We start from the raw sequence: 18,579 nt of genomic DNA, 5'->3' as shown, positions 1-18,579 counted from the left end.
CTATTATGACCATTTGCATTTTCAAGCACTTTAAAACATAAAATTGAACCTTTGTGTGTCTATTTACCACTGTCCTTTGGAAATATTCCAGTTTACTGGCAAAACTCCCAATCACTCCTTGAATCTCAAACCTGAACCTTGGTGCTGCTTGCACACCAAAATGTAGGAAAGTCCACAGTTGGTCTTAAATTTTGTAACAGTAGATGCTGCACAGAAAAAAAGGAAACGAGAAGAAGGTACAAAAATATCTAGTGTGGCAGTGCAGTTTCTAGAAAAGGTATTTTACAGAGTTTCTCCACAAGCAGTGAGAGACTGTTTCATGAAAAAGGAGCTATACTTACCATGTCTTGGGAGGAATTTTGCTGCTAAGGTGACAGCCAAAAGGAAGACAATAATGATGATACTTGAAGCAGTAATGACATTATAAGATGGAGGTATAGTGGGAAGAACACAGTCACTTCTTTTTTCTGAAAGAGAAGAAGTAAAACATAACTGAAGGGCCCCATATCATATTTGCACTTTCATGTAAGAGCAGGTATGTGAATCCTGGTGGTTCTGACCAAATTTTAACTCAGATATTCAGCCTGAAAATACATTTATCCAATAAACTAGCAGACAAAGCTGGCACCTAAGCTGTAAAGGCCCTTCCATTCCCCCACAGTTGTTATATGCTGAAATTTTTAACACATCATAGAATCCTAAATGCTGGATCTCTATCCAGAAAAGGATGGAGATAGTCATATGCATAAAACCCACATAAACTCTTTTCAAAGAAACTGGTTAGGCTTGGTGGAAAACTCTGAGCCCATATCTCAAGAGTTTCCATTCTCAGAGGTACTCTGCAGGTCTTCTTGCAGTTTTATGCCTAATTTGTTACTCTAAATTCACAGATGACAGGAAATAAGATGTATTAAATAGACTGGAGGTGTCATTCTCTGCATGCCAGCAAAAGAGTGTTGGGGCAGAGTTGAGTTTCAGCAGATCTGGATCCTTTGGCCTTTCATCATTATAGACAGCCATTCTGCCAATTGGAAATTAGAACAGAGAATGGGCCATTCTTGTACAGTACAGGGCAACCCAAACTCAGCAGGAGAACAGACCTGATACAAGCTCATAGGTCTTCAGATTTTCATCATTGCAGCTGAAAACCATTTCAATCATACTGAAGTGGAAGTGGTTACATATCTTAAATATCAAAAGTTGGGGGCTCTATGACTGCTGTTGTCACTATTGATTCCACCCTCCTCCGAGAATTTGTGTGACAATTGTGTCTTACTACTTTTTTATTATTACTTGGTCTCCTTTTCTATGTAGTATGAAATTTATAACATTCTTCCATTACAATCTATAGGGAGGTTATGCACTACATCCAGCAATAAGCAATATTCATCAAGCACTAGTTTCTGTCATTCTTCCTGAAGCTGAATGGCACCTTTCCTCACAAGTCCCTTTGATTTTAGTAAGATTTTTTGATGAATAAGGCACCTTGATGAATAAGGTACAAATCCCTAGGAAAAATAGCTCTTGCATTCTCTAGCTTCCCTTGAAAATGTCTGTATCTCTGCAGTCAAAACATAAGACCCAAAGACATATTTTAAAAGACTTTTTTGGCAATAACATTAAAAATATATCTTTCTGGCTTTAACAAATTTATTTCAAATTTCTTTCTACTGCAAAACATCTGGACCACAGTGTGCTGCCTTGCTTCATGCTGTTTCCTCTTGTCCCTTAAGCTTTCAAACCACAGGGTTATCACTTTTTATCACTTTTAAGCCAAGCACAGTGATCTGTTTAATACTGGGGCTAATTTGCATGGATAAAATGGAAGGAGAAATTCCTCCAGATCCCAGCTGGCAGTTTCTGACACTGAAGCAGGAGCAAATGTGTTGGTTTGTTAAATGAGGAAATTCTTTTAAAGTGCAACATGTGGCTTTTAAGGCACACACATTTCTCAAGCCCCTCCACTCAAATGCCAGGTCTGTGTCACAAAAGTGGCAGCAGGATCGTGCTGGTACAGATAGGCAGGCACTGGATGGTAGGAATCCCACTTTTGGAGCCACCGAGGCTGACGCCACCAGACCATGATAGGATTCAGCTGCTTAGTCAGCCCAACCCGTCACGAATCACGATGAAGCGGCAGAAAGCCAGGGCCATCTCCTGCTTATCAGACACTTTCATAACTCCTCCTTCCCACCCCTGCTGTCTTACAGCCATTGAAATATTTTGGTGTGCAACTCCTAAGTGGACTGATGGGGCCATTCCTGCATAGAATGGATACACAAAATCTGTCACTTCCTCAGAGGGGCACCTCAGCAAGTTCCACAAAATATTTCTGCAACAAAGAATAAGTAAGTAAAAACCTACTCAGAAGCAAGCTAGCAGACTTGGTAAAGCCACTGTATTCAATGGAGCAAGTGAAGCTGGTGTCTTCAGTCACGTTGAGCTGCACGTTGCCTGTGACGTTGTATGGGCTGATGCTGGACTCAGACACCCAGGTAGCATTCCACACCACAGAAGTGTTGTTGAAGATTCCAGAGATTTTGGGTTTTGGGAAACCTCCATGAGAAGAACATCTTACTACCACCTCATCTGATTCACAAGAACTACTGCGTACTTCTGCTGTTATGCTGGGCTCACTGAAGTCAGCTGAAGCAAGAGAGAACTTTAGTTATCATTCTGTCAGATAACACAGAAAGCTGCAGTCCTAGTCACCTACGGTCAAAGCAAAGACCACCACTACCCCCCTGGGTGTTTTTCCTCTTAATCAGCTTTTCATAATCTGTGTGGACTTTCTTGTGCCTTAGCATTCTTCCCACAGCCTCGACTAAACACAGTGTTGGCCCTCACTTCTTTACCTGTCTGGTCAGTATCCCGGGGGCACAGATTTTATGACCCTATTTTTCAAGTACCACTTTTTCTCTCTACATATGTGAAGCACCAGAAGGAGTTACAAACAGGAAGGAAAAAATACAGGACTGAATATGAACTGGCAGAATAAAAATTTGTGTTATACACATTGATAAACAATTTCCTTTTCCCCTCCCTCTTTAGACCCTTCTCAGTCAGAGGCTCACAGAGGCCCCATCTCTGGCAGGAACAGAGGTGAGTCAAGTGTTGGCCTGTCAGCCAGGACAGTCAGCAAGAGACCAAATTACATTTCGTGTATGACGGTCTCTCCGGAAGGCCCAGCTGAGAGCAAGACCCAGTTGTACTATTCACTGTAAAAATGTGTAGCAATAAATGGACCCCCTCCCTCTTAAGGAATACAGGCCATGTATTTTTGTCATGACACATTTTTTCTCAGTGCCAAAGCATGTTTCCCACCCACACTGCCTGTTCCATGCCTTCCCTCCCCTTCAGATACATTGGTGCAAGCATATGTGGGGCTGCATGGTGAAGCAGGTGAGAAAACTGATCTGAGTGAAGAAGGAGCAGAAAGGTGGTGTTATTGTTAGCCTAGATTCGTTTCACAATCTGGTTTACTGCATGGCTATAAACAGTCATGTTGGTGCAAGGGAGGAGGCCCACAGGTTGCAAGGACAGCCTAGGGTGAGGAGGAGTAAAGGGGTGGCACAGAAACTATTTAAGGCTGCTCTCACACTGGAAAAATCTTCTGCAGGTCAGGAGAAGCAGCTGTGTGCGCAGTTTCTAAGTTTCACCAGCACCATTACTCCAAAGGGAACAATTCCTCCCTCTCTCCCTCCCAACCCCTCGACTTCAAGTTCACAGCTCCCCTCAATCCAGCGTCAGTCCCAACCACAGTGAGGCCACACAGAGAGCTGTAGCAGCTTGCTCATCGCACTGTGACATGACCCTTTTTGAAGCAGCTAAGCTTTTGCCGAAATAGCTCCCAGTCTGGCTCACCACCCAACTACAGGACTGCGAGGGTCTACTGGAGGCAGATGGCCCACAAACATGGGCTGGGCAATGGCCTCTTAAGGCGGGAGCATGGTCTTTCATGGCTTAAGGACTGTGAATCCACAGTCTAAACTAACGAATAACTATCTGTTGAGCAACATTTTGACATCTAGTCTGGAACGTCACTTCTCTGAACAGTCGCCAGGGGGTAACAACTCTCAGCCTCTCCTGGGTAGTTGGACTGCAACAGTGGCCTAAAAGCGAAGGAAGCTTTCCCTTTGTCGAGCCCCACCTTAACTGATCCTTGTTTTCCAAAGGGAGAAAAAGTCTACCACAATTATTACACTGGGCCTGTTAGAGCATGGCCATGTCTGAAACAGAAGAAACTGGAAGAGCAAAGGATGGAGATCTGTCATTTCACATTTCTCATACAGTTAGTTAACTTTTAAACCCTCAGCAGTATTTCCCTCCATGGCTGGGGATGGTTCTGGCAATACAGCTCCCTTTTTCCTCATCACTGGAAGAATCAGTGAACTTGTGCCCTTGCACATGCACCCTATATATCTCCAGGTAGGCACGCAATGACGAAATCTTAGGAACTTGGGATTTTTGTTACGGATCTCATTCAAGATGAGGGAATGTTTATTCACTAGCTTTTCTAGAAGATTTCTGAAACTCTTCACTGCTAAAGGTATCGCACTGAAATATGTATGTGCAAATGTATGTACAAATTAAATATATATACATACATATATATATATATATATATATATATATATATATATACACACACATATATATGTATGTAAAAGTTACCAGCATCTCTGCTTTTGGTTGAAACCAACCACCACAAAACAGTCAAGCAAGTGGAAAATAATGTCAACGGAACTTTTTCTAGTCTCCAAGAAAAGATTCAGATTCGTTTTGAGCAAAGGGACTTGCATTGTTTCTTAAGGTAAAAAGCCTCAAAGCTCTAGTTAACTTCAGCCTTAGGCTCTGGAGCTGTTTTGCAACCTGCCAGTCTCCCAGAATATCCTGGGGCCCCTCTGGGGTTTGACATAGGCCGAGGGCACTGCTGCGGCTGCGAGGAAGTGGTACCGCCCCATTTCTCAGTTGGTTTGGGAAATGTTCCCTCTGCATAGGGCCTGGCCTCAGCTTTACTCAAAAGACAGCAGGGGGCAGAGGTGGCCCAGGGCACAGACCAGACGTGGTACCTGGGGAGGTGTTGCAGGAGAGGTCCTTACCAAAGAGGGAGTCATCCAGGGGAAGACTGGGGGGGGGGGCGAGGGGGAGGAAAATGGTGGCAGGAGACAATCTGCAAATTTTCAGTAACTGAGGTAGCTTTGGAAAGATGGGGAAAAGAGGCTGATGGAAGGGAAATAAAGGGGTTTAACACACTTTCTTCCTCTCTTTCAGACTTCCTGATGGAAATGAGGTCTGTCTGACACTATGAACAAAGCTTGTAGAAGTGCCCCTTATCTCCAGACTCTGGCGCTGGAAAGCCTCAGGTGATGGAAAGCAACCCACCTACCTGTAATGAAGAGCGTCACAGGCTCATCACATACAATGCGGGGTGCTATTGAGTTCTGTGAAATTTTGAGGTGCTGAACTACACACTGGTAGGGGCCATTGTCCAGTATTTCCACGGGAGAGATCCACAGGGTGAGATTCCTCGAGTCAAGCTCGGTCCGATTCTCATACCGTTCGTTTACCGAGATCTTCTTCCCCTCTGCGTAAGCAAGCACTACCTCTGTGATGTTCTTCTGCCAGTAGACCCGGTAATTGCGTAGGCTTTCTGTGCTGGGTATTTCATGACAACAAGGCAGGCCAACTTTTTCCCCCACTTTGCCTTTGGCCACTTTTTTCTCCACTGCATAGCCTAAGAGGGAGCAAATAAAAGCCAGTGAGATGGTGGTACACTGTTGTACCAGGATCTTCTGCAGAGAACTCACCTATTTCAGCTTTTGTCTACACCTGCTCATCCCTCTATCCACAGACCAGTTTACAGCTCCAGCCCTGGGTGAAGGGGACCCTACCTTCCTTGGCAATATCTTTTCTGTGATGTTCTAATGCCACTTATGATTCCAAGCTAGCAGGCACACAAGGATTTCAGCATGCACAGACTACCGAAGGCAAAGGCAGGAGGCTCAACCGCCTGAAAATAAATCTTGCTGGCACCTTAGAAAAATGTACCTCAGAATAAAGAAACACCATGATAGTCATCTGAGAGGATAATAATGTACACTGCACAAACTGCTAGTGTCTAAACATCTCCTCCGTGCTCCCTTTTTAGAGCTCAGCATTAGGAAAGCCCATATCATCTTCTGCGGTATTGCCTGCACCCCAAACAGGGCAACAGTGGAATATTGGTTTTATGTTATAAAGAAACTTCCAAAATCCCAGAAGTCAAACACAATCCTACAATAATAAACAAAAGTCAGAGCCATGGTTTCATCAGCTTCTTAGTATTAGTAAGTGACAATTTTGCTCAGCCTAGCTAAAATGAATGTAAGGCCCATGGTCCTCCCTTGGGATCATCCGCAAGCTAGCAAAGACTTCCCAGAACTCCTTCCCAGGGCACATGCTAGTGCCACACCTTAGGACACAGGTATGATCTTACAATAAAAAAAACAGGGGCTCTTGCAAGGTTAGCAACAATCCCCCTGCTTCCCATTATGATTTCTTTGCACACTGTTTCCATGAGCAATAAGACTTTCCCACCCTCCTTCCTCTTCTCAGTGGGTAGGCTCTTGCAAGGGTGTGGAGCGGGGAGTCCAGCCGAAGCCCAGAGAAGAGCCCTTGCCTTTTCTGGAACGGCGACACATTACTGATAGAGTGGAGGTTACAAGTCTCTTGCACTTCACTGACGAAAAGCAGAAAAACAAGCAAAAAAAACTGGGCTCAAAACGGAGAAGATTCAAATTCCCTTCTCCTTCCCTACAAAACAGATGATAAGAAATGTGTCTGAGAGAGACCGTGCGGGAGCCCTGAACAGGGAGGACATTACTGATGTACAGAGTGCAATGCTGACCATCAGTGTATGCGAGATCCCATGCAAAGAGTCTCAACCTTAAGTGTGAACCGAACTTTTTGGCAAAGCTGAGTGCCACCCGCCCCCCGGTAAAACCCGCCTGATGCTGGAACACACATTATTTTTATGCAGTACAGGACAGCCACTGCGTACACGTGCACAGAGAGGAGCTCCCAGAGCGCGACTGGGATGCTGTGACATCCAGATTCATCCGAACTGTCCAAAACAGCCAGAAGCTTGTCACTCACCAGGCTCATTTGCTTAGCAGTGACTCACAGGCCCTTGGGACGCTGTCAAGCAGCAGGCAGCAGGACCCCAGCAGCGTATGGGCCTGTGCTGCTGCTTGTGAAATGCTTTGCAGTCCCCCAGCTGCAGGTGCTAGAGGGAACCAAATGGACGCTTGTTCTTGGGGCAGCATCACGGGCTGCTAGATGAAGTGCAGCGGTGATCAGGCCAGACAGAGTGCCTGAGATTGAACCTGAAATGAGCACCAACCCATCCCCTGAGATACACCTACCTCTGCTTCACCTGCATGCTTTATATCAGATTGGTAGGAAATACACTGAAAAATACTGAAAAGGCCCTGGCAACATTGTTTTTATATTAATTAAATAAAATTTATAATTAAATATATACAATTAAATGAGCAACTTGTCATTTAACTCTTTGTCCTTCCCTCAGGCACTTCATTGGTCTTCCAAAGGAGAAAGATCTGATAGAATCAGATAATTTTTTTTTTCCAGCTAGCTGTACTTCCCCTTACAGAACGCTTAACAGACTTAAGATCAACCAGCTTAGGGCAAACCAGGAGCCCACTCAGCCCATTCACCTGTGTCAGCGAGCAATCAGTAGCAGAATAGTAAAAAAATGGTTGTTACATCCTACGAAAGAAAAGAGCTGCCATATCCTGCCAACCTTTGGCAAGCATGCATTTAGGGATTTCTTGAGTTTGGCAACTTAACCACTGCTGATAGGCCTATTATTCACAAATAGGTCCTACCTCTTTAGGAACGTATGTATATTTTTGGCTTCCACAACATCCTGTGACAGTGAGGTCCACCGCTAAATTACATGCTATGTGAAAAAGCATTTCCTTCTGCTTGTTTTAAAAGCAGCCCGCTTTAAGTTGTAATTCTTGAAGTTCCTCCTCTTGTGTGCCTGCATGCTCTTGTGCATGTATGTGTGTTAGTGTACGTTCATTTTTCCTCAGCCACCTCTTTGCACATCCTCTCAGGCTCTTACCATTGCTGCAGAGACTTCCAACAGCAGCCAGGGAAACTTGGACTGTGGACTCTGGCAACAACATCACAATCAAATATCTGTTTTCTATTTTCTTTTGCAGTGATAGAGGAAGAGTAGGCGTACTATAAATGTCAGGGTGACATAGCATCATGAGTTGCATGAGGTTCTCTGTGCCTTGCCCCTAAGAGTCTCCTTCACACCCAAAAGGAGAACAAAAACCTCCTCAGCAATACATGTGCAAGGACTGGAAACTCCTGCTTATGTCACATCTACCCTTAAAAGGCTCTATACCCTTGAAACTGCAACCTGAATGCTACAAGCCTGAAGGAACCGGAGTCCATGAAGAGTCATTCAGCCCCACAAAAGTCCCCTTTCGCTTTAAAGGTGAACTGCAAAGCAAAAATGAAAATTGAGTTCTGTCCCATTTCTGTGCTGAATACTCTCTCTAACCAGGCTCTGAGGGAGGTATCCACCGTGGAAATAATTTTTAATGACTCCTCTAGAAAAAAACATTCTCTCCTCTTCCCACCTCCAGTGAAGTCCACTTGCTCACTTGATATGCACTAATGGTAACTACTTCACTGGAGCCCTGCAGTATGCGACAACACCAAAGCACAGCAAAAGCTGATGTTCTTTTCCCCAGGCAGAAAAACATGTTTCATTCAAACTACTCCCATGCAGCAAATGCCCCATAAAGCAGAGCTAATTAAGAGCAGAAAGGTGAGTTCAGAGGAAAAGCATCCTTTCTGGCTCACTCTGAAAGTCAGAACCTGCTGTCAGGAAAAGTAGGAAAGCTGTTGAGTCCTTATCTTTTAACAAAGATCCCCATTTCCTTTATTCCTTGCCCACCCAAGTTTTAGAAGTTCCCCAAGCCACAGAGAGCTTGGTTTTCCTGAGCAGCACCTACAGCTGAACAGTGCTGGGGAGCCGACCGTCTCTGGGATGAAGGTACGGCAAAGACATTTGACTGACATAGAAGTAAAAGATCATATGAAGCTTTAGAGAAGCAGCATCAAACTGTTAGAAACCTTCAATTAATTCCTGGTGAATAGGAACCCCAGTGCCATTCGCTTTCCCCTCCATCACCCGTTTCTCTGCCCTTCTGATCTACTTTGCCATTCTTCTCTTTTATTGTGCGTTACCTCTCTTTACACACAATCTCTGGGGCCAAACACATGAAAAGATGATCCTTCTCGTTGGGCCTGAAGTCCTTCGACCCCTCTGTGTAGGCAGCACATAAGACAGTAGATCTGCAGACCTTTTCGACTAACAGTTCTGCAAAAAGCTCTAAGGCAAATTCTCAGGTTTTACACCACAAACCAAGCACAGTCATGAACCAGCCCTCCAAAACTGGCAGGCTCAAAACAGCCTCACGTTGTTTTTCTCCTTGAGCTGCCCTAAATATCCTTGCAACAGTGGCCCGTCTTTCCACTTTTTAACTAGCACCAAAGCTGACTTTGTCTCAAACGGCACACATGGGACTCACTGCAGCTCGGCACGGGTGCCCTTCTCGCCCCGTGCCTGTGTGAGGGCCACGCTGCAGGCTGGAGAGTGGGACCAGAGGCAGGGCTGGGAAGAGGTGCCCACTGTGCCCGTGAGGGAGGGATCCTCCTTTTGACGGGGTCGGCTGGCTGAGGATAAGGTCTCACAAAGGTGTGGCTTTGTCCCAGGGCCTGTCCCTGAGGCTTGGTGCAGGGAAACGCAGCCAGCCAGCTGCTAGTCCCGAGGTAATTCTCGAGTTCAGGCCTGTCATTTTCTCAGTAGTACATTTTCCCCCAAACCAAACTTCCAGAAAATTTGTGAGGATTTCCAAGCAAGACAAATAATTAGCTAAAAAACTTTTGATTTATGAAAAGCTAGGTCTTTGAAGAACTGGAGACTCCCCACAAGTCTTTACTTTGTTCCAAGTGATTTTACCAGCGAGGAATCGGATTCTCACAAAGCTTTTCACAGAGTTAAAATTCAGCATGTGGCTTCTGCTAGACTTGAAGAAATTCTTTATATTTAAGCTAAATCAGTGGTATGACTAATTCTTATGAATATGTTGATCACAGAAAAGACCTCATAAGATGCTTGAATAGCTTCCACATGGAGCAATTGTGAGATTTCAGCAGCACGCAAAATCGCTGCCTTCCTCCACATTTGAGTGTAAAGGTCCAGCGGAGTGAGAAAGACCGCATACGGACAGCGAGAAGTGAGCGCTGGCCGGCCCAGCCAGCAGATCTCTTTAAAGTGCCTGTGACTGAGTATTAACCTGAGCATGAGCACATGGGAAACCTCCCAGGGGCTTTCAGTCCAGACTTCATTTCGGCACGCAGGGAGGTATGCGAAGGGAGGTCTGAGCTCACACAAAAAGGAGCAGCAATCCTTTCACCTTGCATGACCCCCAGCACAAGCTTTCCGTCAGGAATTACAGGCCTGCTGCTATCCTTCAGCTGCTCCTGATACTGCAGGGCAGCTGCAAGCCAGATTCGGTCAGCTCCTGTTGCGGTGAACTCTCTGCAGGTCACATTCCTTCACTCATCCCAAACGAGAAGAAGCGAAGGGAAGGCTTCCTCAAGACAAACAGCTCCGCACCTCACCCGGCGGCAATTCCCTTCGGTCTCAGCTCCTCGTACATGCCCAGACTAGACAAGCACAGACACGCCTGCAGCAACTAATTGATTAATTAACTCAATCTTACAAGGATGACACGGCAGGACCGAGGCAGGACAACGGTTTGAACAGGTTTTCACAGGCTCGGCTCTGCGTGCTTCAGAGCCGTACCCAGAGGATGCCCTGCTGAGTGCGGCAGCAGTTTAAGCTGCGCCACCTCACTTCATGAGCTTCCGATCTCAAGATACTCAAGTTCCTTTTTAAGCAAAACATTAACCGTGACTTGTCCAGCTTTATACGGCTTGGTTTGGCAACAAATGCAATAACCTTATAACATTTTGGCACTTTTTGTCTGACTCCTTTAACAGCCTCCATTCTGTTTCAATGTAGTTTTGGTTTACGTGCAAAGAAATGCAAAGAAATCCTTGAAAACGCAAAGCCAGTTGTGAAAAGCAAAGGACATCTTCCTGAGTCTACAGACAAAGCAATACCACGTCCCTGGTGGTGGGCGCCAACCTTGTTTTTTTCCATCTGTGCGTTAGCTCAGGACCATAATGATGACCAAAAAAAAAAAAAGTGTGAAAGTATCAGCTTTATTTGTCTGCTTTAACTTGTTTTGATAAAAAGTAATGTTCTGTAGTTAACACTCATTTTGGAGGGATTCACACAGCACCCTCAACATGTTGGTGTCAGGGGTGGGCCCATTTTCTTAGAGACTCATTGCTCCCGTCAGATCCTGTTTAAACCCTCCCTCCGACTGCTGCTTCACTTGCAGCTTACAGACAAAACATTGCATTTGCCTTAATTGCGGCTCACCACAAACTAGCTTTCATGCCCCCCTTTGATCATCTTTATGCCGCTAGGGCCAGTGAGGTGATCCATCCAGAGAGGGAACGAAAGTGAGTGCTGCTCCTGAGCCACCGCTCTGCCAAAACCCCAGCTTTGGGGAAAAGGAAACTCAGTTAATTGGAAAAAGTTTCACAATCTGCAATTGGCAACCGAGGACACGAGAGGGAATCCGAAGTAGGACCGGCGGCAGCTCCAGCCAGCCGCTACCCCTCCCTCCCGCTGCGCTGGGGCCACATTTCCTTCAGCGCTTCTTGAGATACCAACCTTCTGCTCCTGAAGTCAGGAGGGCCCTGCGCGGGGACAAGCCCACCGCTTGGGTACCGCTTGGGTACACCCAGCCTGCTTGCTTTGTCAGACGAGTAAGATCGCAACTCTTAACATCACAAGCCAGCTGGCAAATTTCTCTCCTCGGCGCAAGCCGAGATGCCACCACCAAGCAGGGAGCTGGAGCCGAGAGGCCAAAGCACGCGGGGCTGGGAGGGACGTTCCTGCCTCCCTTCCCCTTTGCCGTGGGCCCCCTGCGCGGACGGCAGCCCGGGGAGGAGCAGGGCATTTTTGAGATGGGAAAGGAGGAAGGCTCCTTCCGAAACTTCCTCATTCTCTGCTCCCAGCACCGGGTGAGCCCCGCCAGGATAAAAAAAAAAAAAGGCGAGGGTGGGGGACGAGGATGTTCGCTCAGAACTCAAATCTAAATCTAGATGCCCTCGGAGGATTTGCATATTTTGGTTCCTGCCATGATCAGCTTCCTAACACTGGCTCTTACAATTTCCCAATTTTGGGGCAGACCCAAGAGGTGGCAATTGTGTAAGACAAGCCTCTGGGGGAGAGCTGTAGCACACAAAGAGAAAAATAAAAAATTTTTTTTTCCTCTCAAAGATTTTGTCCCATTCTGACTGGATCATTCTGTACTTCCTCTGTATTTATCTCCGAGCTGAAGATTTCTCACATCATTTTCCTAATTCCCTCAGGACCACTAGCATAAACACTGCTCTCCTCACAGCAGAGCTGGCGAAGCTGAGACCTCTCTGCTGCTTAAGGCTCAAGTTTTCCTAAGCGTTCGCTAACTCTCGCTGCCTCTGCCCCACAGGTGGCCAGCCCCTTTCTGGAGCTCACAAAAGGTCAAAGCACCCAGCAGCCAGGAGAATCAGATACCATACTTTCCACATTAGCCCACTCAGCATTACAAAATTACCCTCCCCCCCCCAAACCTCAGTGACTTGCTTATGGTACTAGCAATATTTACCAACACAGCTAAGAAAGCATCAAGCCTGCCTGCCATTATCCTATTCTAAAACCAGCCCGGTCCCTGCTCCGGCACTAGCTCGCTAAAGCTCGGCTTGACAATCACCCTGCAGCTGGAGGACTGTTTGGAGGAAAGATTAAACAACGCCATATAAAAGTGCAGCGTGGTAAATGGCAATGAGCTGCAGGATGACTAACGAAAGGAGAACAAAGCAGTCCAGAGGCGTCTGAAAGCTACCGAGACCAGAGATGGAGTGAAGTGACAGAGACTTGGGCACAGACTGCTTGTGGCACTGAGGATAACAGCTGGGAGCATCGCAGGTCAGGGTAGTGCGAGGAAGGGACACGCTCAGCTGATAGGAAAGTGGTGTCTAATGGTGAGATCTATTTAGACCGAAGCACTTTCCCCAAGAGCAGGGATGAAATCCTCGTCTGTCAGGTGTTTAAAACCACAACAGAGGATACTTGCTACAGGGAGGGCAATAGTGTGGAGAGGAACTTGCCTAAACAGTCTTTCCTAACTTTTCATTTGATATGGTATGGCAGACTCACCAAAAAGTAGATGTAGTTTGAGTGCGGTATAGCTAGAGATGATACCATTGCCCAGCAGTCAGCACTTTTATTTTCAGCCAGGGAGTCCCCTGGGACCAATGATATTTTAAAAGCATAACAGTGAAAAAGCAGAAGCAAGGTTGTGGCATTTCCATGTTGGGAAAGATTTACATATTCTCAGATGAGCTCCTGAAACTCTTGATAGTGATGTCCCTCCAAGGGGATAGAAAAGCTACAATTAAACATAAAGTTCACATATGTAAAAACAGAAACAACCTCCTTCTGCCAAGCGAACAGTTTTCTTGACTGCATTCTACGCATTTGCCTTGCCGCCTCACGAAAAATACCACAGCTGCATGCACACAGTGCTCAGAGAGGGAAACACACGTTAAGAAGGAAGGAGAACTTCGCTGAACGTGGAAATTCTCCTCTAGCCTGGCACAGCCTCAGAGTACATTTAGGTGACAAACTTCACCAACCTTATAGCTTCCTCATACAAAAAGAGGTGGTCTGGCTCCTGTTTCCCTTCCAACCTTATGCATTCCCATTGCTTTCCTTGCAGATCTCTGCAGAACCTGGCTCTACCCATTGCTTTGTGGACATAAAACGAAGAATAAAGGAATCCACTAAGTTGGGAGATGAATTAGCTCATCCATGGACCAGGTGTGTGCTATGACTAGTGTAAACAAGGGGAGGATCGTGCAGCCGTATGCAGAGGAAGACAAGCAGGCCTGCACCTTTCAAGGGCAATGAACTGTTTGGCCACCCCATCTCTGCTGTCTGCCTGTGCCCCTTAGGATGCAGTTTCATGGTAAGCAAAGTCTGGTATAAAAGCAGACTGCGACTGAGAAGAGGGGTCTTCCTAGCACCTGCCACACACTTGCCCTCTTTCCTCGCATTGGCTCTAATCACTGCAGGCTGGTGTGGTTCAACAAGCTGACCCAAAAGAAAACTAAGCCGTCAAAAGGAAGGTAGTGGGACAACCCCATTGGCAGTAGCCTTCACTTATGTCAGATTAATTATGCCGTGAAACCACATGTGGAACTCAGAATGGAGGCAGCAATAAGTAGGAAAGGCATGAGGGCATAAAAGGCAGCAACTTGTGCTAATAGTCCACCACCGTGTGTAAAATTCAGCCAAAACTTTGCATGTTTAAATGCAAGAATGTCTGATGCCGGTATTGCAAAAAGGTTACAAACATGTCAGTGATCCAAGAAATACAAAAAAGTTACTGGCTTCAGAGTAATGTGAGCTCACCAGAGCTATTTGGGTTCATTCTGATCTAACTGGAAAATGGAAACAGTGAGGGTGAAAGAAGTGTTAGATGGGTAACTAAAAAAACTCTATGCATGCATATAGCTATGCTTTGATTGATACGAATCTAGCTTGTATATGTTTTAATTCTATGAGTATTTTTTAAGAAATCTTTCATTAAAAAAAGCAGGAAAAGTAAAGCAACCTGCAAGAAAAAATAATAGTCTTTAGGTGGGTTTCTATTTCTCCAGAGAGGCTGGGCCATCAGGTTTCACTCTGGATAGAAAGAGAGGGAGAATAAGGAGGTCCTTTTTAGTTCTGCTGCCGTTATTTTTCTAACCTAAACCAAACATTTCTTTTCTGCACATCTGGAAAGAGAGGAGACATCAAAAAAAAAAAAAAAAAAAAAAAGAATGGAAAAAAAAAAAACTGAAAGAAGCAACAGCAACAGGACAGAAACTCAATTTGCATCCGCCGATCATGTGTGTAAATTTGGTGCCTTAGGAGAAATTTCTGCCATGTCTACCGTACATTCTGCCCTAGATACAGCCCATGCTGGAGCTGGCACAGAAATCATCCACAAATCACCTAAATCTAGGTGATTCTCACTAGTCACTTCAATATTTGTGGGTGGCCTCTTTACCCTTGACCCTCTTTGAACCTTTCCGAAAACTAGCTTTGCCCTGAGCTTTTCATTGGCAATAATGTATGAGAGGGGATTCCCAGAGCAAGGTACTTGTGAGCAAACATGCTTTTTCAGTGCTGAGGGAAGTGGATATTTTTCCCCCACACTCTCCAATAACTCAGAATCGCTATAGGGATTTTCCTCAAAACTTTCCAAAAATTTCATGACTGGGAAGAAACAGAGAACTGGATGGTCTTTGGTCAGATGCAAAGACTGCAGAAGGCCTAAGAGGAATACTCCGTCGACACAAAACAGGGACCATTGAGTCCCTGCAGTCATTGCCTATTCCACGTTTGCACACAACAGGGAAAAATCATGCTGGAAGACTGCTAGCAATGCTTTCCTAGTATGACAACTGCAAAGGCACTGGTATAAGCCTCTGTGACTGAGAAATGGTGATCCTGAAATCAGTAGGTAGGTGTGGAGGTGCCACAGCAGGAAGAAAACAAGCCCAAAAAGGAAACTGTCAATGTATTCAGACCCCAACCTGCAAATAAACAAGCTTGTTTTTTCCGTAATCAAGGCTGTTCTGCTGCTTTTCCACTTTGCTGAGATAGCAGGGTGTTCATGCAGATCAGTGTTTCCAGCAGCAGATGTCATCTCAGAAACTGCTCTAAGTTATACCAACATCTCGATGGGTCACCTCAGATGAACCCTAGGGCAGCACAATTAAGGGGAAGCAAACATAGCTGCATAGTTTGGGCTTACACAATTTCCTGCACAATACAGTCTTCAAATCATCTTCTTAATTGCCCTGCAGCACCACCTTTAATGTCCTCTACTCCCTACGATGTCCAAGTTCAGCCTGACATTCCCTGTGTTACTATTTTACTTGCACATGGTACGCAGAGAAAACCTGCTGTCACCCTAACATGCTTCGGCCTTTTGGAGCTACAGCCCAAAGGTGCAAGCACGAAGACACCTGGGCTGAACCACAGAGGATGCAAGAGCAGTTACAGGCTTTTGGTGCCCACTTCAGCTGTGCCTTGATGTGGGCATGAGGATGGATCATTTTTGAAAACAAATGAATTGAAGCCTTTGGGACTTGCTTAACAACACATGCGAAGTCACTGGCAGGGCAATGACAGACTCCCAGGGCTCCACCATTTTGCCATGATGAGGTTAAAAGCAGATCTTTGTGGTCCCTGTGGGCGACCTAGGGAAGGCATCATCTGCAAGTCCCAGCAAAGCTTTTAACACTGCTCCTATGTGGGTACCATATGCACCATGTACTGTACAGATCACTACTGTGGGAATGCCTAGTTTTGATGACAAAGGTAGTGTGATGTCTAAGTGTGTGTATAGAGGGAGAAAGAAAGCGCATTGTCCTGATGATGTTGTTGTTGTTATCAGTCTGCAGAGCAACCCGGCTACTGTGGCACCAGGAGTTCCATAGGCTTGTAAACTGGGGAAGAATTTAACGCTTATGCCCCAGAAGCCAATACTATTCTTTAAAATAGCTTCCCCCCCACACCTCTTGCAGCATTAAACCCTCGAATTTTGTAATCAGTCAGATTTGGAGAAGTCAGACCTCTCAGCAACAGGATTACCCAATTCTGCTGGCCTATGTGCCTTGTGCCTCCAACCCAACGGTCTCCGCCAGCCGATTACTGAGCCCTCAGGGCTGTCACGCTCTTTGCAGCCCCTGCCTGCCCTCTCTAGCAGTGGGCCAGGGCAGAAGCCAGCATGGACTGTGGCTCTTCTGGAGCCTGCTCTGGGACGGTTGCTAGCTAGCCGTTTCCGTGCAACATGCAAGGACACCACACCTTTGAGAGCCTCTGTCATATTTGGGCAGCAGATTCAAAAGTTGTTAGGAGCAGGGGCCTAAGAAACAGACAGATAGCTAGAAAGCATGGTAAACTGTCAGGTCCTTAGTAAGCCAGGTAAAATGTAATAGTAACTACCGAAACTTCGAGTTTTCTAACAAGATCACGCTCCTATTTATAGTACTGCATATACATTAAGACTATATACCCAAATATTGCCCATTTTTGGTCTTGGAATTAGAATCCTTTTTAAACAAAAATTACATGTGACTGGTGAATAACAAACACTCACTACTACATTAATAATATCACACAATCTCTTAAAATACTGAGAAACAGTTCTGCACACGGATGCATTATTTACACACACAGTCCGTGCAAAAAAAAAAATCTGTGTGTTTGACATGTGCTTTGCAAGCACAGAGGTGAGGGAAGGTAGGAGGGAAAAGATCTCAGGAGCGGAGACCGGGCGGTTGCTTTCTTTACAGGCGAGCTCTGCAATCCCTGTTAAATGCTCCAACTTGTGTTTTAGGGTTCTGAGACTGAAACTCAAAATGAAACTCAGCAGAGAGCATCACATATCTTCCAGTTTTACAACATCAGCATGAAGAACTCCTAATTTTGCATGACTTGGTCTTTAATCAAAATCTCAGCTCACCCCAGGTTTGCTCCAGAGTATCATTAGCTACAGAGAAACACTAAAACCGCCAACAGGCGCAACCCGCTTTGCAGCCGTAACAAATCTCAGCTCCAGAGCGAGTTTTGTGTGTGGTTTCAAGGTGAACGTTTCGTGCAGCTGAGGAAGCTCATGCCAAGCCTCTTGAGGACGGCAGGTCCTCTCGCCCCAGCCAGGACCCCTTTGCCCCTGGGGCCAAGGAAGGAAGTGGGAATACGAGCGTTTGGGGCATTTCTGCCACGGCCAGCAGGCTTGGACAAGCCCGGGCTCCCGTGAGCGCTGCGCGGGCATGACGAGCGCAGCTCTGACACACGCGAACGTGGTCGGTCCCCTCTGGTGGGCTGAAGAATCTCTACCAGCGATCGCCCTCCTGAGTGGCAGCTTGGCCTCAGCCCTGACCGAAGAGGGACACTGACCCGCCACGCACCCGCCCCAGCCCACGCGCCACCCGCTGCCGCCCCGTCGGGGTGCAGGCGGGCACCGGCGTTTCTCCTTACCTAAACTCATGAAGTAAAACAGGAGGAGCCCGAGCCCGAGCCACCTCTTCAGCGCCGGTCCCGACGGCACCAGCCCGGCCTGGGGGCAGCTCGCCATGCTCGCGCAGCTCCTGCGGCGGCAAAGCAGAGCGGCGGCCCCTTAGCACCAGCCGCCGGCGGGGAGACGAGCCGCGGCCCCGACGGCGGCCGCCGCCGCCCCCCGCTTCCTGCCCACTCCCGCCGCGGCGCCGCCGGAGGGGAAGGGCAACACGCGCGCTCTCCCCTCGGGCCTCCCCCCGCCGCCGCTCTGCCTCCCTGCCCGCCCGGGGCCGCGGGGTACCTGCCGCCGCCAG

At 46.7% G+C, this 18,579-nt stretch overlaps 1 protein-coding gene across 1 annotated transcript in view; it reads right to left on the bottom strand.

The window, feature by feature from the left end:
* Positions 1 to 18,579, bottom strand: part of CD80 (CD80 molecule) — a 26,203-nt gene extending 7,624 nt beyond the window's left edge. The window contains exons 1-5 of the mRNA XM_062597423.1: positions 18,567 to 18,579; positions 18,248 to 18,357; positions 5,390 to 5,737; positions 2,365 to 2,646; positions 342 to 467 (exon numbers count right to left, since the gene is read on the bottom strand). Coding sequence (XP_062453407.1) covers positions 342 to 467; positions 2,365 to 2,646; positions 5,390 to 5,737; positions 18,248 to 18,344 — 853 coding nt within the window. The 5' untranslated portion in view covers positions 18,345 to 18,357; positions 18,567 to 18,579. The remainder of the gene's footprint in view (positions 1 to 341; positions 468 to 2,364; positions 2,647 to 5,389; positions 5,738 to 18,247; positions 18,358 to 18,566) is intronic.

Source organism: Rhea pennata, chromosome 1, assembly GCF_028389875.1.
Source record: "Rhea pennata isolate bPtePen1 chromosome 1, bPtePen1.pri, whole genome shotgun sequence".
Classification (NCBI taxonomy): domain Eukaryota; kingdom Metazoa; phylum Chordata; class Aves; order Rheiformes; family Rheidae; genus Rhea; species Rhea pennata.
Note: the sequence above shows the minus strand (reverse complement) of the source record. Positions and strands in the feature narration are given on the sequence as shown.